Below are 23,935 nucleotides of genomic sequence, written 5' to 3'. Positions count from 1 at the left end.
TCTTTTATTTCCTGACCTTACTTCTAACTTCCACATAGTAGAGGAATGCAGAACTGTTGCTGTGAATTTATTGTTCTGTTTACCTCTTTTGAAACCAAACCAGCAAGTGTATGACAATTCAATGCAGACCATGCCTAGCATTCTAGTCAATCATTTCACAGTCAAATAAATCAGCGTGGTATGTGTTCAAACAATTCCCTTAAAGTACACCACAGCCTCCTTCTGGAGCCAGCGTATATTTTTCTTGCCTATATCGTTCCCTTTGGTGTTCATAAACAAAATTTAGGGAGACATTTTAGCAGCAGCATCTTATGACTAAGCCCCCTACACACACACACACACAGCTTACAATGAAAAACATGCCATTTTTGCGTATAATAAATGGACGCCATTACCCTAGTCCTGTTGTGAGCTGAATGTATACATCATTCTACTTACTATAGGAGAACTGGAAAATTACAAAAATGTTACTGAACTTAGCTAAGACTTTCAGTTAGCTATGTAAGGCAATGGGTAAGCTGTGAAATACTGAATCTCCAGTTTTCCCTTTTCTAAGTTGTATGGACTATAAAACCAACTGATCCAAATCAGGATTTCTGAAGGAACTGCAAGATCATACTTCAAACAACTAGACTCTAAATCATATAAAAGTCATCATTTTCAAAGCTTTCGGGTCAAGATAGATTTTAAACACTTTCAACTGCTAATGCCATCAAATCAGACAAAGCATGATGAAATCAACTGCTTTTATCATTAAGGGATAAAACTAGTATTAATTAAAATGGATAGTCTCCTCCAAACAATCTTTATTCAAACAGGAAGTTCTCAACCCTCATTTCTTTGACATCAATAATATGTTCTGGTTGAGGGAGGCAGATAAACAAGCAGCTTGCAACTAGATGGATTATGTTTTCTTCTGTAAGGGAGGCTTTAAAAATCTCATCTTATGCATTAATACGCTCACATTACAATATAGCACTCTTTATCATGGTTGATGGTTTGGCAATCTTTTAATTATTGATCCCTAATTCCATTCTGGCTTCCTGAAGGTGCTTTTTTTAGAACTAAAGTTTGCATGTCATCTGTGGTGATGACCTATAATAATACAATTATGAGTGAATAATATTGTTTGTAGATAATAGTATTTGGGAGAATTATAACATCCCTTTAATGTTATCCTTCAGCTACTGCAATGTGCTCAATGTTAACTACAGTTTAATAAAATTTGACTCAAAAATTACCTTTTTAATTAAAATGTCACATATTAACACTAAAGAAGAAACACGAAGAATGTTACCATGTGATAACTCAAATAATGTGAAGATATGTACTTTCAGCTTCTTAAAATGTTAACTTTATAGGCCAGATTAAGCTGTAAACTCTGACTGCTTTACCCCACTCTGGAGCATCACAAAATAATCTGATTGTACTAGCCAGTTTCCACCTCCAGCTACATGCACATGCTCGCACATCGTTCTACAATATCCCCTGCACACATTCTCTTCCCTCTCCCTGAATAGATCATGAAACAACTCCTGATTTTCAATAATGTGAAAAGGGAATCTGATGCACCATTTCACCCTTCTCAGACATGCAAACAACTCCATCAGACACAGCATGCACTCCAGAAAGCAAACTAGCCCAGATTAATGAATAGGTAAATCAATCCATATAGCTAATCCCTTCTTAAAATAACTCCACTGAAATTATTTAAATAAAATAACTTAAAAGAAATGTTTGCTGCCATCATATTGTTCGCTCTGCTTGTATGATCTATCCATTTGTCTGTCATGTCTACTTAATCTTTAAGGCAAGACTCTCTCTTAATCTATGTCTGTACAGTACTAATTATAATGGGACCCATCCCACTCTCAGTTTCTATGTAAGTACTAGTATAATAAACATGATAAATAACACAAGGGGATGGGCTGAGATAAAGAAAATGCAAAGATATTAAAAGTAAAACAAGATATTGCCATAAATGCTCATAATGTGCCCAAAACATTGAGGAGTACGAAGGAGTGCTGTGATTGGTATCTTGGCAGAGTCCTCACTATTGAATACTTTGCTTTTTGGTGCAGTCGTGTTCATTCCAAAGGCAAAGAACTTGGGTGAAATCCTGGCCCCACTGATCTCAATTACACAATTACCATTGACTCAGTAGGGCCAGGATTTTGCCCTTGCTCTTAAGAAGTATTAGGAGCTCCATGGAGAAGCCCTTTGACAGAGATGATTTAATAGTAATGGAAGAGGATGAAATCCTTCAGAATCAGGGAGATCCTCCCAATCCTCCCTTCAATTTGGTTGCAGAATTTTAACAAGGGCCTAGAGCTCCCTCAGCATTACTGCTGTAAACCGACAGTTCTGGGATGTGTACATACGTGTGTGTGCTACATACAGCACAGATACATATGTAGTACTGCCAGTCCCAACCATTCAAAACTATGACTTGCATCTGAAGAAGTGGGTATTCACCCACGAAAGCTCATGCTGCAGAACGTCTGTTAGTCTATAAGGTGCCACAGGATTCTTTGTTGCTCATTCAAAACTATGAATCAAGTGGCTTAAATCATGAGATTTTAATAAAAAATAATCTTGGGTTCTTTTTATTTGTCTTCTGGGTTTTGAGCATTTATGGTGCACTCAGGTCACATTTTCATACTTTTCTCTGTAACCACAAGAGCCAGAAACTTTATTTTTTAAATGAAATTGAGATTTTTGTATACTCACTGGTCTCCAGGAGCTGGGGTGTCAAGTCAAACATCAAATATTGCAACACTCATAACTAAAATCATGATAGCTGGCACGCTGTTCCATCATTCCGATATATAGACTGGGAAGGATTACGTTTTTATCGGTAAGTGTCAATAAACATTAATTTCACCATATACACACAAACTGATGAAAAAATATTTCTGTTGATGATTGAAATTTACTGATAGGCAAAATAAGAAAAATGCTGTTTGATTTAAGGATGAATCTTCAACATATGTTGACAGATTGTGTTTTAACAGTTATGACTCTAACTTTTTGATTCTCAATGTCTGCTCTCATTAAATAATTCTGACCCTCCATAATTTTCCACATTTTAAATGGATAAAAATAAAAAATGCTTCAATAAAAAAATCTATTATCCATTGAAATTATAAAAGAATAAAAACTGAATTCTGCTGTGTGTATATCTCACAACCTCTAAATATGTGTACATTATCACACAATTGAGTATGATGTTGACGAAAAGATGAAAAAAATGATCATCTTGCCATCTATCATCAAAGCACCCAAGGAGACCACTGCTAACAAAACCTCAATTGGAACAGCCTCATGCTACAACAGGGGTAGGCAACCTATGGCACGTGTGCCGAAGGCAGCACACGAGCTGATTTTCAGTGGCACTCACACTGCCCGGGTCCTGGCCACCGGTCCGGGGGGGCTCTGCATTTTAATTTAATTTTAAATGAAGTTTCTTAAACATTTTAAAAATCTTATTTACTTTACATACAATAATAATGTAGTTATATATTATAGACTTATAGAAAGAGATCTTCTAAAAACATTAAAAATGTATTACTAGCACGCGAAACCTTAAATTAGAGTGAATAAATGAAGACTTGGCACACCACTTCTGAAAGGTTGCTGACCCCTGTGCTACAATATACTAGACTCAAGTAAAATATATTGCACTATACTTTACCAAGTTGCCATTGGCTTGGACACATGGTCTCCATCATCCAGATAGGCAATGCTGGTTCCAGCATAGCAATAGCCATGTTTGCAAAGCAGATTGATCCTTAAAGAGAGGAGGGGTTGGGGGAAGGAATTGCAGGGATTATATCACTTGAATGTTAACACCAAAAGCTGAACAGAGAAGGGCAGTGTTTATAGAAACAATGTGTTCTTTGTAGCCCTGTTTCTCGTACACCAAATATTGATTAACTTTAAATGGTGGCGGGGGGGAGATCACTTAGTTTCCAATTTCTTATTTCAGTTCTCCAAGGAATTGTACAATAAAGGTTAAGCTATTTTCATAATGGGGTTGGGGGAGACAAAGATTTCAGTGAGCTTGGTGACATTTAGAAAGTGCACTGTGTCTGACTGTTGTACAAATGATAAGTTATAACTATAATCTTTTGTTCTTTACATCTGTTCTCTTGGGGCTAAATCCTAGCCCTACTGTGTACAAGGCATGGCCTCTGACTCCATTCCCGAAGTATCTGAGGATGATTAAGAGGCGGCACTGTGTCCTTCCTGGCTCAGTGGGAGGTCCCCATAATTCTGTCAGCCACAGAGAATCTTAAAGGAACTGTGTATCCCTTAAAGCAAAAAGGAGCTGTGATCCTGAGGAATGCCCGCTACTCCCGCCAGGATATTGGGGAGGATAGAAAGTTAATCTCCCCTTTCTTCATCAGCATCCTACTTACTTCCAGAAAAGAGAGATGTTTTTATTTATTATTACTTTGTAAAACTTGAGTCCATCTTGGCCCCACTCTCCCACTACAGCAGCTCAGCAGGGGCTGCAGTTAACTTTGTAGATGCAGCATAGCGAAGGAAAAGGTCCAAGATCCATTGATGGCTTCTATAGGAAGCAGGGTGCTCATTATTATGGGTTATCCACACCTTGAGAGGCTCAATGTATCCCAACCAGATGCAAGGATATTTTCTCTCCAACCCAAACATTCCAAGGATGGGTCAGGCCTCTCTGCAAAGCCAACATGGGTGTACATGTAGAAAATACTTAGTCCTGCCATGAGTGCAGGGGACTAGACTAGGTGACCTCTCAAGGTTCCTTCGAGGTCTGTGATTCTATGAAAGACTAGTGCTTGATCCATAGTAAGAGAAGACCAGAACTTGGCCTCTGATAAAAGTGGCATTCTCTGTGGTCTCAAATATTTTGAAGTGTAGCTGTGAATGAACTGGCTGCATTCAGTTTAGTGCTGGCGAAAGATGCACCCTTATCAAAAGTATTCTACAGTAATATTATAAAGTGCTGCCATAGCACTGTTCAAGCTACAGTGTTTTTGACCATTACTGTGGAACCCTCTACTATTTTGTATAAGGGCTGGATTTACAGCCTTGGAGATGTAAATCGTCTATGCTCAAAGGAGATCTAGTGCAGGTGGTGGTATTTCAAACATCCCCACACTGTGCTACAATATGCCTCAGCTAGAGCCAAGTGGAATGTTTTATGAAATTTAATAGGCTGTAAATTTACCTGTTGAATTCAAGGAGCCAGAATGACTCATAGTTTCTTTCCAGATTTCCCAGTCACACTTATCTGCATCTTCACCAAATTTTTCCTAGTGTATTTTGTTACATGGTTGAAGTCACAAGGTATGTTTTCTGATTCCCTGACTAGAGGAGCCAACCCCATTTGCTCAAGAAAACCTGCACAAGCTGGGGGGTGAGGGGTAAGTGTAGGATAGTGAGAGATATGTGCTTATCTGCTAATACACCACAAAGTGAGCTTCCACAAAGTTTTAAAGCCATTGTTGTAACCAGTACCCTTAGATATGTAATCCTCAAGTCTTTCTTTCTAATACTTACAGTCTTGGACAGGTATTCAGAGACATTCAAGTGTCCCTATGGTAGTTTATCAGTCAATTTTTACCTTTAAAAACTCAAGTCTAATTTGTCTGAGGTCATAGAGAAATTATTTCTCCTGGAAGAAACCTCTCATCACACAGTTCAGCACAAAATGAGCACCACTGTCATTCTTTGTTCAAAAATGCCAAGATGTATTAGACTGCACATCTAAGACCCCTAAGACAAACTTGTAGACTCACTACCCATACATTCCTGGGGCAAGCAACAATGGCTAAAGTAAACTTTCCACTACATTTTGTGCTCTTGGAACCTTCAAATGTCTATGAGCAGTTCCAGTTAAATACACAAGGATGCCTTGTCCAAAACCACAAGTCAACTGAGCCTGAAAGAACACCTTGATGCTGGAAAATCACTTCATCTCACACAAAATACAGGTGGAGGAATGAATTCTATTCTGTCTTAGAATCAAAGAAGAGATCAAGTAACAAAATTCTTATTCAGGTCTTAATAAACTTACCCAAAAATAGAGTTCGAAAACACAAAGGCGTATAAAGGAGTTGAGTCCATTTCCCTAACAATACATGACAGAAAATGTCTCTAGGAGAGGGGTTCTCAAACTTCATTGCACCATGACCCCCTTCCAACAACAAAAATTACTACACAGTGCCAGGAAGGGGGTCCAAAACCTCAGCTCATCCAACTCCTGCCACCCTGGGTAGGGGAGCCAAACCCAGAGCCTGACCCCACTGCCCTGGGCAGGGAGCTCAAAGCTGAAGCCCAAGTGCTTCAGCCCCAGTCAAGCAGCCTGTAACCTGAGCCATGCCACCCAGGACTGAAGCCCTTGGGCTTGGGTCTCTCTCTCTCTCTCTCTCTCTCTCTCTCTCTCTCTCTCTCACACACACACACACACACACACACTCTCTCTCTCTCTCTTACCCTTCTTTCTTCAGGGCTTTCTCATGATATGACTCCAATTTGTCATCCCTAAATGTGCTATATACTGTCAATGTGTGAAAGCTACTGGAGGAAATATTGAGGCAGTTCGACATGCGATCTCATCAGTATTTGGATGACACCCAATTCTATGTCTTTCTTTAAACCCCAATGCTCTGTTGAATGTAAACCAGGTCACAAGAAGCACCTCTTAGAAATATCAAGAGATCTTTTCATAGAGCTTCTTGCTACAGATAAGCCAAACTAGTTAGAGAAATACATATACCTTTGACTATAAAGTAGACAATTATGAAGCAAGAATTTGACCTACACGCAGAGGCCCTGGAGTCTGAACTTATAACTATGAAACTAATACCGCCAAAATGAGAATGCAGAAGACATTTTAAAGTGTCAAGCCATTTATAACTCCTAAAATGCTCATGACTTTTACCTGTGTTTAGCAAGGCTTCCCAGTGGAGCTGTAGTGAAAGGTTTGCCCTGGTAGTTAATTCTGGATTACAAGTCTGTCATACTCCATAAGCTTCCTGTACATTGCAAGCCTGACAGTTCCCAGTAGGCTCACAGTGAACAGTGGCATCCCCACTGAGACAGAGAATGGAAAATTCAAACTTATTTGAGCCTAAGGTGTGGCCTACATAGTTACATCAGCCAGGATTGCGCTTCCTGTGAGAAAGATTAATCAAATGAATAATGCCTGTAATAGCAAATAACACTTACCATTAGACCCTGAGCTACCTGCGAGCAGGTGCCTTTCCCAAAATCCTATAAACATAGTTCATTCTCTAGGTACAATCCAAACTCACACCCTTTCTAATGAAAACAAAGTTCAGCTTAATCCTTTCCCCCAGGCTTGGATGGTCTGATAAACTTTCCCTCACAACTGCTCAGCCATATGCTGGATCTTCTTTCTCCCCAGACAGCCACACTTCCCATATATCAAGGTAGCACAATTGTCTCTTGACTCAAGGTTCACCTACATTGTGTATGAGATTGTGAATAGCATCTCATGTAGACATACCCTGATACCTCCGGGTATGTACTTGCTTATGGAGCTAGTACAGAAGCCTGCATGTGGCATCTTCGCTTCTATTTTTTGGTGAGCTAGCTAGAGTACAGCTAAGGCAGGTACATCTACACAAGCTGCCATTCATATCCTTGGTTACAATGTAGACACCCTCAGTGAGTCAGCGGAACTCACTTAACCCTTTCCCAGCAAAACCAACATCTGTTAACAGGTTGGAGTGCTTCCAATCTACCAGTCTGTTGCAATTCCATTAGAGTTTTCCCTATTGCAAAGCATTTATCCTAGTAAATAATAGGCTTTGAAAAAGAGTTACGTATGTTTTTAGCTGACCAGAAGGGTGTATTGACATAAGCCTAACTGATACAAGTATTTTTTCCTGCAAGTTTCTCAGGTGAACAATGCATGCTTTACATAGTACTATGCAGAGACGGATGTGGACCATAATCTCTGCTCTTTGGGAAGTTCAAAGTCTGATGTGAATCCAAGACTTGCATCTTGAGCCCATCTGAATGTCCATGAATTATTTTGTTCCTGGAATCTTGTTTTAAATTAATATTGCAAATAATTGTGATGCATTGGTAGAAAGTTATTCATAACCAGGGCCAGAGTAAGGCAGTCTGGGATTCAAGGTACAGGAAAAAAGCACAGTCAGAATTAAATTGTATAAGAATTAAACTGTACCTGCGGCAATAATGATATATGGATCTCTCAAGAGGGTCAGTAATGGTGTCCCTTTTTGAGTCTGTCAGACAAATAACAAAACCTCAGGGTTAGGAAGGGCAAAACATCACCCATTATATAAAGTGTTTTTTTATGGTGGTACTTACTTCTGGTTGTGCTCTGGATGGTTGTAGAATAAATAACTGAACAGCTGCAAAAAGAAATCAATGCTGTAGCTGTTGTTTAAGATGGTGGCTATACTACATAGTAAAAATCAATGAATGAAACAAACAGAATTATGAATGTTAATATTTACTGACCTCCATCTAACAGAGCTAATGCTGCCAACACAAGGAAAGGTGCTGTCTTTCCCACAAACTCATACATCACACTCCCAAAAGGTGGACCCACTAGGAAAGAAAAACAAGGAAATCATTCACGGTCCTTTTTCTTTTAAGATTCCTTTTAAGATTTCAGCACATTGGGGGCCCAGTTCTCTTAACACTGAAATTCAATGCCAAAATTCCCATCCATCTTAATGGTCATTAATTAAAATAACAAAAGCACTGTAACTCAGTATGAGGAACATATTTTGATTAGATTAGATAATTTCCCAAAGATTGTTGTCTGCAGTCTACAAACATTGCCTAAACAAGAAATGTCAAGCATGGGCCACATCCCACTTGCTTTACTCACACAATCAGGTCCACTGATTTCCCTAGTACTATCTGTGTGAATAAGGCAAGCAGGATTTTGTCCCTAGGGAAGTAAGAATGCTAGAAACCTGACAAAGGGTCTGAAAGGTGCTCATGAGGATGAGTATAGTAGAAATACTGATCTTAGAGCCTGTTCATGCTGCAGTCAGGAAGATTTTTTGCCACTTACTAAAATTGGAACAGGATGGGCCCAAACCTGTGGCCGATCTATGTTCAACTCTTGGATTTAAAAATAGATTTATGTGGATGAGAACATAGCCCATAGTGTTTGTATTTCTAACTTCAAAGGCTTTTCCAAACAAACTGCAGCTGCACCGCTTAAAAGCCACTTATGTAACTGAGAATGAACAATGATATCTCTGGATGTTAATCACTGTTCTCCAGCACACAGTTAAGGAGAGGCATTCTGAATCAGAGAAGATGATTGGTGACCGACTTTGAAAGTCAGAAGATTTGTCTTCCTTTAGCAAAATGTATCTGCATATTTAACTTTTTAAAACTATTTTTAGTGTGCACTGTTAATATAATCTGGAGATAGGATGACAAAATCCTATTTCATAGATGGGAAATACCAAGTGGAATCTCCTATAGCATCCATACAATACAGATATGCATTGTGGGTTTTTTGGATTTGGGGTAGGGGATTGGTTGGTTTTTGGTTTTTTTTATTCCCATTAATATTTCATCTCACTGACCTAATACTCCCATAGCCAGTCCTCCTAATGCAATTCCCATTGCATTGCCTCTCTCTTCATCATTTGTATAAACACTGGCCACCATACCCATCCCTAAAATTAAAAAAAAAAAATTAGGCAGCTCTATAATATAACTTATTTTCATCATACACCAGTTTACTGAATATTAGAAAGATGTGATATTAGACATTTACTCTGTGTGTGTGTATATATATGTATACACACATATATACATGCGCGCGCGCGCACACACACACACACACACACACACACACACACACACACATATATGTGCATGCCTCCACATGTAACTCCCACTGAAGTTAAAGAAAGTCCTGCAAGCATAGATAGCTTATAAGGTTATGCCTCATTATATATGCCATTACACACACAAAAACTATATTAAAAGAACATTATTAGGTTGCAAAATCAAGCACTCATGGGAAATGCCAGAATGAAGGCTGCCTGTGCAACCTTACTTTGGACCCCTTCTATGTATTCATTATGATACAGTCACTAATTACATGATCACATACTACTTTTTTCCATGTAGTGCACCGAATGGAGAGTGCTCACTGAATGAGCAGCTAGTCAATATGTTGTTTACTCCTTGTTCAATGTGTGGTCCTAGGCCTTATTTACTGTACACAATTCAAATCCTGGCTGAAGACAGAATTACTAATTTCTTCATGGACTTTTCAAGGGTGCTCATCATTATACAATAAGTGCTTCACAAACATTAATGCAGTTAGGTTCAGAACACCTCTGTAAAATGAGAGGATATTGATCTCTGTTCTGTGGTCAATAGTATCTGCTAATATTGGGTGTCCAAATTGAGGTGCCTAGGACCTGACTTTTTCAGAGTACTTAGCACTGTACAGCAGTTTATATGTTCAATGCACAGCTCCCACTGAATTCTGTTGCAGCTGCCAGTATTCAGCAGTACTGTAGATCAGACCCCAGAATCTCAAGTCAGGTGTTCAGAAAATGAGGAACACACAATTGGTGACCGTTTGTGAAAAGTCTGGTTTAAGTGACTTGATTAGCATCACATAGGAACTGCGTGGCAAAAGCTGGGATAGAATTCAGTTCTCTAGGGTGGCATTCAACTACTTCAACCATGAGTCTATTCTTTGTCTGCCTGAAATCCCCTGTCTCGTTCATTACATTTTCCAACTTCTGCAACAAGTGAGATTGGGATCAGAGCAGGTCAATCCTGTGCACTGAATGTGGTAGGGTTTCTGTGGAAAAAATAGTATGCGATCATGTAACAAAGACTGTATCATAAAGCATTTACATGCAGGCAATCTTAATTCTGTCATTTCCTAATTTTTGAGTGTGACTTTGCAATCTTACTGTTCTTTTTCTCTAATTTCCTTTATAAAAGCAAACTGAAAAAACCCAAATTCCCTCATGAGTCATGTGGTGGCATACTGACAAGCAAAGTGGTCACCAGCAAGGTTGGAATCTTTAGAGCCATTGTACAGACTTCTGCCACTTGAGCTAACTGATAGCAGTAGCAGGTTTTCATCTTCTATGTGGACCAACACTAAAGGCAGATGGACACTAGATTTCACAGATATTTGCTGACAGCAGAGGAATAGTGAGACTGGGAATTGTTGATTCTGTTCCAGGCTGTGAGGGGGAGTATACTGTAGTTGGCACAGACTATTCTTCTCAGTGGCGGCTCTAGGAATTGCACCGCCCCAAGCAGGGCAGCACGCCGCGGGAGGCGCTCTGGCAGTCGCCGGTCCCGTGGCTCGGGTGGACCTCCTGCAGACGTGCCTGAGGATGCTCCCCCGAAGCCGCGGGACCAGCGGACCCTCCGCAGACACGACTGCGGGAGGTCCACCCGAGCCGCGGGACCAGCGGACCCTCCGCAGACACGACTGCGGGAGGTCCATCCGAGCCGCGGGACCAGCGGACCCTCCGCAGACACTCCTGCGGGAGGTCCACCCGAGCCGCGGGACCAGCGGACCCTCCGCAGGCATGCCTGCGGGAGGTCCACCGCAGCCGCCTGCCGCCCCCCTGGCGGCATGCCGCCCCAAGCGCGTGCTTGGCACGCTGGGGTCTAGAGCTGGCCCTGATTCTTCTCATTCCTCCTGAACCAGACTCTTTCTGTACTGTCCCCTCCAACCTATGCCTCTCCCAGTCCTGTCTCTTTTCTATCCCTTGCTCTTCATCACAGTCCCATTCTCCTCACATAGACAGCCCCTTTTCAGGCTTCTCATCCCAGTCCTAGTGCCCCTCCCCATGGACTCATCTCATTGATGTTCCTGGCATCACTGAAAGTATAGAAAAGATGGTTTTCCCTGCCATTGATTCAGATGCCCAGACTTTGGACCTGAACACCCAAGCAGCCCAGAGCTTCAGGAAAGTCCTGCTCAGCCCTGGGCTGGAGCATGCCCAGTGCAGATGGAGTCTTCATGGAATTTAGCTGCCAACCTCTTAACAAGTCTTTGCTAAGCATGTGCATGCTGCAATTTTGCAAAGACTTAAATTGGCTAAATTTGGGTGGGTTTTCATGAAGATGGCAAAAGGCACATCCCCGACACAAAGGCCACTCATTGCTAAATTTCAAGTCCCTGTTTCAAAGCATAGGGGCTTTTTGTAACCAAAAAAAAAAGTTGATGACATGATTTTTTTTTAAATGGTCAAAACAATGTGATTTTCCCTAGCCTCATTCTTATTCAGACCCTCATTCTGTGAACTATTTTGATGCAAAATTTTCCTAAAAAAATTTAAAAACAATTCCGGCTGAGGCAGACTCCCAACATAGAAATCTCAGCCCAAACAGTTAAGGTTTGGCAAAGTTTTAAGCAACTGAAAACAGGGTCTTACAACGGGAAGTGGCAAGTTACCAGCCTTCAGTGCAGACATCTATTCTTGCTGATCTTACATTGATTAAAAGAATTAAAAAATCGAAAGACATTTGTACACAAGTACCCGAAAAAGCATAGATATTTAGTCTTCTACAGTAACGTGACCCAAATACCAAAGAATTTAGAAGTGACATTTCTCTGACATACTTTCAGCCAGCTTCTTGCATACAAAGTAAAATGAATGTAATTGAATTCAACATTAATTATTGAAACTGCCAGACAAAATACACAATTAAGGAAATGACTGTCACTAGAATGACAAGCTAAAATACAGTTAATTTAATCTATCATCTACACTTTCATTCTTACCAGCCACAGAAGAACAGGAGGAACCCACTCCTTGAAGAGATCTTGCTATGAACAGCAATGTATAGCTTCCCGAGAAGGCAAACACTGCAGAAAAGGCCAAGGTCGATTTTTAAAATCAGGTTAAATCTAACGAGGTTAAAACGTTAAAGATATTTTAACAATCATGAAAACACCATTCAGCCAAGTGTTTTCTGTCACTGTTGTCACTTTCAATGCTAACCACATTATTTTCTCTTATTACATTTAGATTTGTCAGTGTTGAATTGTTTCTCCACATCTAAGCCTCCTGGTAACACAGAAAAAAAAATGTATACAAGCTATCTTTACTAATGAGTAAGGGTTAGAATATGCACTGGTCTAATGCAACTGCCCCCACCTTCACCCCATCTCCCTGCACTGCTGCATTACCATGATCCAATTTGCAGCTCCAAGCATTGGGGAGAGCAGGGGCTGCACCCCAGATGCTCCTTCCCACAAGTAAGTGGGCAAAGAGAGGCTTAGCAATGGTTCTACTCTGCTCCCCACTATGTTCTGCCTCACATAGTTGGCTGGGCATGCAGAGGACTGTGTGGCACCCCTGTAAGGACTCTGACAACTTACAGCTCCTTCTAATAGGGGAGCACCAGAGAAACGGTGCCTGTGAGGCACAGTGCCTCCCAGTGCTGCCCCTGGAGGACTGCATCTGTGCGCTGCCCCTTGCATATGGCTGTACTTAAAGGCCCTATCTAGCCTCTTGGGTATTGCACCGGATCTTACACTCTACTCTGGAAAGACTCCCCACTGACATTAGTGTAGGGCAGAGGTAGGCAAACTACGGCCCACGGGCAACATCCGGCCCGCGGGACCGTCCTGCCCTGCCCTTGAGCTCCCGGACAGGGAGGCTAGCCAGCCCCCAGCCCCTCCCCCGCTACTCCCTTTCCCCGCAGCCATGCCGTCACGCGGGCAGCACTCTGGGCAGTGGGGCTGCGTGCTCCTGCAGGGCAGCGCAGCAGCATGTCTGGCTCCAGCTGGGCAGCGCGGATCCCAGACATGCTGCTCTGAGCGGCATGGTAAGGGGGCCAGGGCATTGGATAAGGGGCTGGGAGTCCCAGGGGCAGTCAGGGAACAGGGAGTAGGGGATGGTTGGATGGGGGCGGAGGTTCTGGGGGGCATTCAGGGGACGGGGAACAGAGGGGGTTGGATAGGCATGGGGTCCCAGGGGGCCTGTCAAGGGGTGGGAGTGTGGATAGGGGTCAGAGCAGTCAGGGGACTGGGAGCAGGGGGGTTGGATGGGGAGGTCCTGGGGGTGGTTGGGGACAAGAAGCAGGGGGGGTTGGATGGGTCAGGGGTTCTGAGGGGGGCAGTCGGGGGCGGGATGTGGGAGGAGTCGGATAGGGGCGGGGGCCAGGCTGTTTGGGAAGGCACAGCCTTCACTACCCGGCCCTCCATACAGTTTTGCAACCCCAATGTGGCCCTCGGGCCAAAAAGTTTGCCATCCCCTGGTGTAGGTTGAACACTTGTCCCTGAAAACAAGGAATGTACTCTTTCAGGGCCTGTTCCTGTGTCACTGTCAGTTTTACAAAATCTGCAAGTTGCCCACTTGAAGGAGTACCCAACCAGCTGAGCTGGTGAAGCTGACATGAGTCTCAAGTACCTCCTCCCCCGATCTTGCATGAGCCCTTGAACCAGCCCTCATGTGCACATATGGCCTTATTCTATTCTTTCACCAGTTTTCACTGAGTTTCATAGAGTTACTGATGATTTGTGCTAGTGTGAGCCATAGTCTAATTCACAGTGTGGCAGAAAACAAGTCAGGTGAGTTTCTCAGATGAAGAGAAGGAATAGGCATCCTTTTCCCCTACCATCCCATGTTCACCAACTTGATGCCCACCAAAATCACTCCAGACATGCATTCAAATCTCAGCACCAACTTCTTCCTGTAACAGGCATCCCAGTATTTTACTTTGAAAATAAGGTTCCCTCTGCCCTCCAATAGAAACATGGAGTCTTCTGAGAGAGTCAGGTCTGCTGGATCATTTATGAAAAATGCAGCATCTGCATCGAAGTATGCAAAAAACAGACACTTACTAATTGTTGACAGAAACATGATGCAGAAGCCAGCAAACAGTGGAATCTGGTAGCCTATTCTGGAAAACAAAGTCAGCACAAATATATTTAAAAATGGTACTTTTTCATGCACATTTTAAAACAGGTTTGTTCAGGTAAAATCCTTGCTGAAGGCAAAGGAGGGTTCCTTTTATGTATTAAGAAAATTGCAAAAACTTAGCTGCTAGGTTTGTGGGTTTTGGACTTGAATCTATGTTGGGCCACATGATTAAAATTGGCTGTGGTATAGATACATACCTTCTCACTCAGTAGATTGTACTCTGTATCAGAAATCTCAAATGACTTGCCCCTTGTCATTCTATTGGTCTGACTCTGCTATACTTATATCCTCTGCAATCCCCCAGGCTTCAGAGGGGTTGCATGGGGTGTAAGTCTGGCAGAATTTGGCTTTGCATATTGAACTCTGAAATATTCTACTAATATATCACTGTTGGTTAAGAAATTATTCTGTTCTTCTCTATACACTGAAACTAGACTACCAAGAGCACATAAAACAGTCCCACTAACTGCAGTGAGATATGGTCAGGCCAATGACAGACTCAGTCTACTAGCCCTTACCTGGGAAAAATTTCCGTTGACTTCATCAGGAGTTTTGCCTACACTAGAACTGCAGGACTGGGCCCAAGGAGTCTTAAAATAACACTTTGCTTCTCCTGTGGCTTCAGGAATAAGAATACAGCCAGTCAAAACTCTTCACTAGCAACATTTTGCTACAAAGAAATAGCTTTTTCATCAAAATGAGTATTTCCATGACATGTGAGCCTTGTTATGTGAGCCTTTAAGGGCTCCAAACCTTCACAGTGCTGATTGTTTCTTAAGAGGTGCAGAATGACCCTTTCAATGACTTGCAAGGATCAGGTCCTTAAATTGGTAGGCTTGATCGGTTTAGCACTGCAAGCAAAACAGTGGAAGAATTTCTATTGTAGAACTTTTGTTCCTATTTACTATTTATTAACTCTTTAATATATAGGGAAAAACAAACATAATGAACTATACATAAATGTCTCATAATATTAAACATTTGCTACTTAACCTTAATTCTACTTGAAACATTTGATTATATATACGAGTAGTTTAAATAAATATCAATTATTTGTATTACAGTTTATAAAAACAACAAAGAATCCTGTGGCACCTTATAGACTAACAGACGTTTTGCATGAGCTGAGCTTGGGTGAATAATGCATGGAAGTGTGGGTATTCACCCACCACCTCATCTCATGCAAAACTGTTGTTTCTATATAATACAGTTTATAAAAAAATAAGATAAAGAACAGAAGCAAACTTCAGAGAAGGGGGAAAGAGACAAGGAGGAAAGGAAGTAGGCAGAGACGATGGAAAGGTGATGGGGAGGGGCCATGCATTTAATAAGCTCATTCAGCTACTGTAGGACTTCTTTCAGTCAGTGTGTTGTACTTTTAAGTAATAGAATGCTGCTGACTTATATGGACTAAATGGCGTGGTCCTGAACTAAATGAAACTCTAACTGTTAATGGGAATCTTTCTTAATTAAGGGCTGCAGAAAATACATCTGTCTTAGAAAGGCAAATGCTGCACTCACTCATGTGCAGAACTCCCATTAGCATCAGTGGGAGCTCCGTATATGCAAGAAATATAGAATATATAAGTTTATGGAAGGGATGGTAAAATGGGATAGCCTAATTTTGGCAATTAATTGATCTTTGACTATTAGCAGTAAATATGCCCAATGGCCTGTGATGGGACACTAGATAGGGTGGGATCTGAGTTACTACAGAGAATTCTTTCCTGGGTGTCTGGCTGGTGAGTCTTGCCCACATGCTCAAGGTTTAGCTGATCGCCGTAATACGGGAAGGAAATTTCCTCTGGGCAGATTGGCAGAGGCCCTGGGTTTTTTTTGCCTTCCTCTGCAGCGTGGGGCATGGGTCACTTGCTGGAGGATTCTCTGCACCTTGAAGTCTTTAAACCACAAGTTGAGGACTTCAGTAGCTCAGACATAGGTCAGGGGTTTGTTACAGGAGTGGGTGGGTGAGATTCTGTGGCCTGCATGGTGCAAGAGGTCAGACTAGAAGATCATAATGGTCCCTTCTGACCTTAAAGTCTATGAGTCTATATGAAATAAAAATCTGCAATGGAGATTAGAAGGGAGAGTTTTGCCCTAAATGCTTCTCCTTTATTAAAAATAATATGGCACTATTATTTAAATATTAAGATAACAGTTAAAGCAAATTGGTTAGTTTTAGGATTAGGTAACTGGACTAGGACTCAGAAAATCTGAGTTCAATTCCTAGTTCTGTCACAGGCTTCATGTATGACTTTGAACAAGTCACTTAATCTCTCTCTGTCTCAGTTTCCCATCTGTAAAATGAGGATAATACTCTTTGTTTTCTGTCTTGTCTACTTAGATTGTAAGCTTTTCAGGGCAGGCACCATTTTGTAGTATGTGCAAGTACAAAGCACTGTCCAATGGGTTCTCTGGGAGAGTGACACGGTATAAAGGTGCACTGGTATGTTACTGGGTTGTTGTCTATCATCAGGCTGATCTGGGCAGGGGAAGGTGTGTCCCCCGTCCTTTCCCAGCTGACTGATTAGGGCTATTAGCCATTAGTCTGAGTTGTATTCTGATTTTGAGTTTGCGTTTTCTGGAAATAAAGCAAGCCCTGAACAAAAGTATGTGAAAAAACCTATGGTTTGGACTTTATTTTTCTATCCTTAGCTGGTAGTCTGAACACCAGCTTACATGGTGGTACTGCAATAAGAAAAAAGGTAAGTAAAGGGAATAGATGGGAAGGAAAGCCATATATAAGAAGATAACAGTAGTCATTCTAAGAAAAACATGTTTGAATGCTCAGTGAAGTGAGGTCTTGATTACGCCTGTCAATAATCACACCGCAGATATGCCCCTGATGGACAAAATTCAGAATTAAAAGAGGAGCGACCAGAATCTCTGCTGCTAGTAAGGAAATCCCAAAAATCTGTATCATTTATGAGAGTAAGGTTGTGAGGAAGCAGACTGATGATGACCATAGGTGCATTGAATTCAAATTATGTTATGTGCATGAGGATACATGCTAAGGTGACTCTCACATTCATGCTGAAGTCCCCAACACCAGCTTAGGGAACTCAGCTGTCACATCCCCCATATACTCTACTTGGCTAACCCAAGAGAACAGATACTAATTTAGGATCCAATCCTGCCGCATTGGAGCAGGTCAAACTCTACTTGACTGCAGGATCAAGGCCTTCAAGTCCTAACTTACTTCACTGTCTTTAAGTAATCTTTCTACTCATGGAAATTCTGTAGACTGAAGGCACTAAGGAAACCTAAATGTTGGAACCCACTGGTCCTGAAGAACTGTAACATTTTATATAGTACTTTTCATCCCTATATCTTAAAACATTTTACAAAGCTGGATAAGCATTATTATCATTCCTGCTTTATCATGGGGAAAATGAATCACAGAGAGAGAAAATGACTTGTACCGTGATCAGAGCATGTCTGGGGAAGAACTAGAAATAGAACCCAGATCTCCTGTCCCATGTGCCCTATCTAGTGGGCCATGCCACCTAATGCAGTTGGTTAAGATTTGATACAAATTTTTTTGTCCATATAGACATTAATTGCTGTATAACCAGACTTCATTTGTACGTATTCATTTCCCTTAGCTGAATCAAAACAGAATTTCAAATTTCTTTAATCCTTCAACAGTATGAGGCAAAGGTATTGGTTCAATGCAAGATGTGTTTGCTGGCTCAAGTTATTATAGCCCTGGATCCCTCTACTATGGAAATTACAGACGGAAAGGAAAGGCTTGCCTGAAATCTTGCCCAGGGTTTGGGGAGACGTTGATCTGATGCAGCATCACTAACTCGGCATGGGGCTCCTGGCTCACTAGAAGGCAGGAGCTGGGTTTAACAAACAGGCTTGGGGAAACCCTCACCCACACCTTACAGATGTGCAGTGTCTCTTCCTGTTTGGTCCTCTCTTAATACACCTGCACATCTTCCTAAAATAGCAGCACTGATTAGTTGGTTGCCGTGGTACCATTAGGTCCTGTAGCTGTGTTCTCTGACCCCTCCAATAGAGTTTACAATGCACAGATGAGGAGTTTGTGCTCTGATCAGATCAGTCACTAAACTTTTTTTTTTTACATGTAAATAAGCCCACATAGCAACTATTTTAATTACTCCTCCCTCTTTCTCCTGGGCCACTCCCCATCATTGTTCTGTGGTGTTTTTTGTACAGGGAAAAGTTGTGACTATGCAATGGGTTGGAACATTCTGTTCCCTTCCCATGACTTTTCTCCCCAAATTTTTTATATCTCTACACCATATAGCAGAGGAAAACCCTGAGACCTGTAAATCTCTTCTGTCTCTACTGCTCCTTTTTCTTTCACTCTCTCTTTAATTCCACAAGTAGGGAATTACTTGCTCAGTGGTAAATCTGAGACAAAATCCAATATATTTCAAAGGGCTCTCTGCAGCTAGAAAAGATTTCGCAAGTATTTGTGACTTCAGGAAAAATATCTATTATTAATCAGTGGAGGAAGACAGCTATGGATAAAGTATGTATAAATTGCTGAGATTCAGTGACAAGATGGATCCAATATTACAGGATTGTCTGGTAGTGATTACACTAATGTAACCCTTCTGCCAGGTGGCATCGGCAGCAACAAGGTTCCATATCTATGGGTTCCTCTTAACAGTACAAGACAAATCCAGCTCACACCCCCACCCAGAAATCTGAAAGAACTAAACACCCCTCGGTGCCAAGAGGCAATACTTCCCTGCTCACAAGCACCAAATCTGTGTATGACAAAAGAAAACTTTTATTAAGAGCCAAAGGAAACTTATTAATTTGGGAAAACGCCACAATAATTAATCAAAAGTAAGTCCACAATAGTGAAGTAACAATAAGTAAAACATCTGCCCCATAGTATCTTGAACACAAGTCCTTTTCCTTCGTTTCCCACCTTGCAGAGTGAAAGTCCAATGGGTGAATGTCCCTTTAACATGCCGCTTCCCTCTGCTGCACCCCCCTCACAGTTGAAGTGCCAGATTTGAGAGGTGCATTCACTTGGGTTCACCTCCTGCCCCTGAGCATATGCGCAAGAATCAACCAGCCAAGCACCTGGGAGAGAGACTGCTAGGTGCCACCTCAGAGCCCTGGTCCATCCCATCCAATGAGCCATCTCCAACCATGGCCATACCTGATACATCAGAGGAAGAAGGTCAACCCCCACCCAGAATTCATGGTGGGGAGGATATCTTCCTGACCCTTGCAGGTGACCAGCTGAAACCCTGAAGCATGAGCTTTTTGGAACCTAAGACATAAACCATAAGTGAGCCCTAGGGCCCCTTGAGCCCTGCCCTCTGCCATCACAGGCAACATCATCATATAATTCCACTCAAATTTGCTCAGCTCTCTCTTAAAACTAATTATGTTGTTTGCCTCCACAACTCCTACTGGAAGGCTGTTCCAGAACTTCACCCCTCTGATGGTTAGAAATCTTCTAATTTACAGCCTGAATTTGTTCATGACCAGTTTATATCCATTTATTCTTGTGCCAGCATTGTCCTTTAGCTTAAATATCTCTTCACCCTCCCTGGTATTTACCACCTAATGTATTTATGGAGAGCAATCATATTCTCCTATCAGCCTTCTTTTTGCTAAACAAAACAAGCTGAGCTCTTCCAGTCTCCTCTCATAAGGTAGGCTATCTTAGTAGCTCTTCTCTACACCTATTCCAGTTTAAATTAATCTTTCACAATTGTGGGTGACCAGAACGGTATACAGTATGCCAAATGAGGTCTTACCAGTTCCTTGCCCAATTACATTAATACTTCTCTATCTCTACTGGAAATACCTCAGCTGATGCATCCTACATTGCATTTCTCTTTTTCACAGCCATGTCACATTGGTGGCTCATTGTCATCTTATGATCAACCCCCCATCACCCTGGTCTTTCCCTTCCTCTGTTGCTTCCAGCTGATTAGCCTCCAACTTGTAGCACAAATTCTTCTTATTAGACCTTAAGTGCATGATCTTGCACTTTGTACTATTGAATTTCATCCTATTTCTGTCACTCCAGTCTTCAGTGTCATCCAGATCTACCGATTTAATATTCTAGTCCTCCTCTGTATTGATGATGCTTCCCAATGTAGTATCATTAGCTCCTTCATTTTGTGCCAAGATCATTAATAAAAATATTGAATAAAATTGGTCCCAAGACCAATCCTTGAGTAACTCCATTAGTTACTTCCTTCCAGTCTGATAATTCACCTTTCAGCAAAACCCATTGCCTTCTCCCTTTTAGCCACCTTACAATTCTTGTACAGATCTCCATCTTTCCTAATTTAACTAATAATTTCCCATGTGGTACCATGCCAAATGCTTTACTGAAATCCAAGTATATTAGATCTACTGCATTTCCCCTTATCTAAAAAATCTCTTATTTTCTCAAAGGAGGAAAACAGGTCACTCTGGCATGATCTATTTTTGGTAAACTTGTGTTACATTACATCCCCTTTACCATTTACCTCCATTAATTTATTTTTTTTCCTGCCCTTTAGTCATACAATAAAGAAAATAACATTTCATTTCCCCTGTGTCCAAGACTAAAGTAAATTTTAACCCACAACAGGCCAAATTTATCACTTAGGCAAAGCAGGTCTGTCTGCTGATCAGTTAGGCAAAGTAGGTGTGTCCAAGCAAATATATTTTGCTTGTGAGGGGGGGCTCCCCCAATTCATCAATAGATAGCAGGAAAGAGTTCATTCAGACCCTGTCTTACACTAACTAGTGAGATTACCTTATGGTGGTGAGACAAACCATTGATGGGTTTTGTGCTGCAATGAAATAAAATTGAAACAAGGCAAAGGTAGCAGAAACAGTGTTTTTTGTTACTTCCACTGGTGCAAATACTTTGATTTCAGTGCCATTACTCCAGAGTAGTATTGGTGTAACTGAGACTAGGCTGTCTGGTTCTGCATTTTGGCATGTTCACTCTGAGAATTCTGCCATTTTCAACAAAGGCAATTTAGTCTATCATCTCACTGTCCTGTTACCTCATACTTCTGTTCTCTTGGTATAGATGAATGGGCCTGATTCTTAACCTCTTTACACCTTCTGTAGACATTTACACATGTAAATGGCAGGTCATCAGCTAAACATGACTCCCAGTGTGATGCTGTGGCCAGCGAAGAGCCACAAGAATTATTAACGCATTAGAAAACATGATTACAGTGACAGAGCTCAATCTATTTAGTTTACAAATAGAAGGTTAAGGGTGACTTGATTAGCCCATACATATGCATGTGGTGGAACAAATATTTGATAATAGGCTCTTCACCCTAGCAGACAAAGGTACAGCAAGATATAATGGCTGCAAATTGAAGCTAGATAAATTCAGAATGGAAATAATATGTAAATTTTTCACCAGTGAGGGTAATTAATCATTACAACAATTTACCAAGGCTTATGGTGGATTCTCCATCACTAACAATCTTTTAATCAAGAGTGGCTGGTATAGTTCCAAAGGAATTATTTTGGGCAAGTTTTATAACCATATATTATGCAGGAGGTCAGACCACAGTGGTCCCTTCTGGTCTTAGCATCTATGAATCTATGTTTAAACTAAATATAAAATGCAACTGTTTTGCACCCAGTTTATATCTATGTGAATGACTACATAAGGCAGCAGGAAGCAAACCCAAATATTGTTAGAGCCCTGGTCTCTTCCAACAACCTGTCACTCTCCATAGCTAAGGTAGCAACTAGCTTCCATTATTATTAAGCCCTGTTTTATTTCTCCTGTAATTTTGTCTTGGAAAATATGTTTTGGATTGAGAACTGCCAGATGTGCATCAGATGCAAAGGAGACTTCCTACAAAGTTAAAGAAAATTTAAGTTATTGAGTTAATACATGTAACTAAAAACTTATTCAGATCTGAGATGTTTTGGCTTTTTTTTAAACATTTCATTCTCTCTTTTTAGCTCATAAATCCCATGCATGAGCTATAGTAAAAGAACCTAAGTTGAAATTAAGCAAGGTTATTAATGACTTTTTATGGATAGCTGCAGGGATCCATTCTGCTGCCATTAAGGTCAATTTGGGAGGTGGGGGGTTTCTGTTATTGTAAATGGGAACAAGACAAGCTGCTACAACCAAGATTTTGCAAAATGTACACTGATTTTGGGTGCTTAACTCATTGGGCAAACAAAAACTGAAGCACTGAGTATTTGATGCCCCTTTTGAAAATACTAGTGCGGGTGGGTGGGAGAGAGAGAGAACACTACCCTATAATCGCTGCCTATAAATTAAAAAGAACATAAAAGCACTTCTATAACAGACAACTAATGGTGACTTCCTTCAGCTCGAGGGCTAGGGAGCTGTGTTTTGGGAGCTGTAGGACAAAGGTTTCAGTCTCTGGCCTGATGTTGCTTTGTTGTAGAAAGTAGATGGTTTCTCCATAATTAACATTTCAAGTACTTATCACCCTGGTTTTGACAGTGTGGGATGATTAAATTCAATTACTTATTTTTAAAATAATTTATTTAATTCAGGTTGAGACTTTCTAAATCTAATTTGATGATTTGTGTTATTGCAACTTTAGATTAAAATTTATAATGTACTACATTTTATAAAGGCTAGGGAGTGGGAGGTTAAATGCTACTACTGCTAAAGGCATCTTACTTGAATTTTACAAAACTGCTATAGCAGGGGTCGGCAACCTTTCAGAAGTGGTGTGCCGAGTCTTCATTTATTCACTCTAATTTAAGGTTTTGTGTGCCAGTAAAATATTTTAACGTTTTTAGAAGGTACCTTTCTATAAATCTATAATATATAACGAAACTATTGTTGTATGTAAAGTAAATAAGGTTTTTAAAATGTTTAAGAAGCTTCATTTAAAATTAAATAAAAATCCAGAGCCCCCCGGACGGTGGGCAGGATCTGGGCAGTGTGAGTGCCACTGAAAATCAGCTTGCATGCTGCCTTTGGCACGCATGCCATAGGTTGCCTAACCCTGTGCTACAGGGAAAAACAAAATACTGAAAATTAAGGC

At 41.1% G+C, this 23,935-nt stretch overlaps 1 protein-coding gene across 6 annotated transcripts in view; it reads right to left on the bottom strand.

Moving 5' to 3' along the window:
• SLC18A2 (solute carrier family 18 member A2) overlaps window positions 1–23,935 on the bottom strand; it is a 52,715-nt gene that overhangs the window by 14,063 nt on the left and 14,717 nt on the right. For 5 of the 6 annotated variants that reach the window (XM_039547035.1, XM_039547034.1, XM_039547036.1 and 2 more), the window contains exons 4-10: window positions 14,852–14,910; window positions 12,785–12,868; window positions 9,594–9,686; window positions 8,503–8,592; window positions 8,350–8,393; window positions 8,204–8,264; window positions 3,695–3,790 (exon numbers count right to left, since the gene is read on the bottom strand). In XM_039547035.1, coding sequence (XP_039402969.1) covers window positions 3,695–3,790; window positions 8,204–8,264; window positions 8,350–8,393; window positions 8,503–8,592; window positions 9,594–9,686; window positions 12,785–12,868; window positions 14,852–14,910 — 527 coding nt within the window. The remainder of the gene's footprint in view (window positions 1–3,694; window positions 3,791–8,203; window positions 8,265–8,349; window positions 8,394–8,502; window positions 8,593–9,593; window positions 9,687–12,784; window positions 12,869–14,851; window positions 14,911–23,935) is intronic. The other variant, XM_039547037.1, reaches the window with a different exon arrangement.

This window comes from Mauremys reevesii, linkage group 7, assembly GCF_016161935.1.
Source record: "Mauremys reevesii isolate NIE-2019 linkage group 7, ASM1616193v1, whole genome shotgun sequence".
NCBI classification, from domain to species: Eukaryota; Metazoa; Chordata; order Testudines; family Geoemydidae; genus Mauremys; species Mauremys reevesii.
Note: the sequence above shows the minus strand (reverse complement) of the source record. Positions and strands in the feature narration are given on the sequence as shown.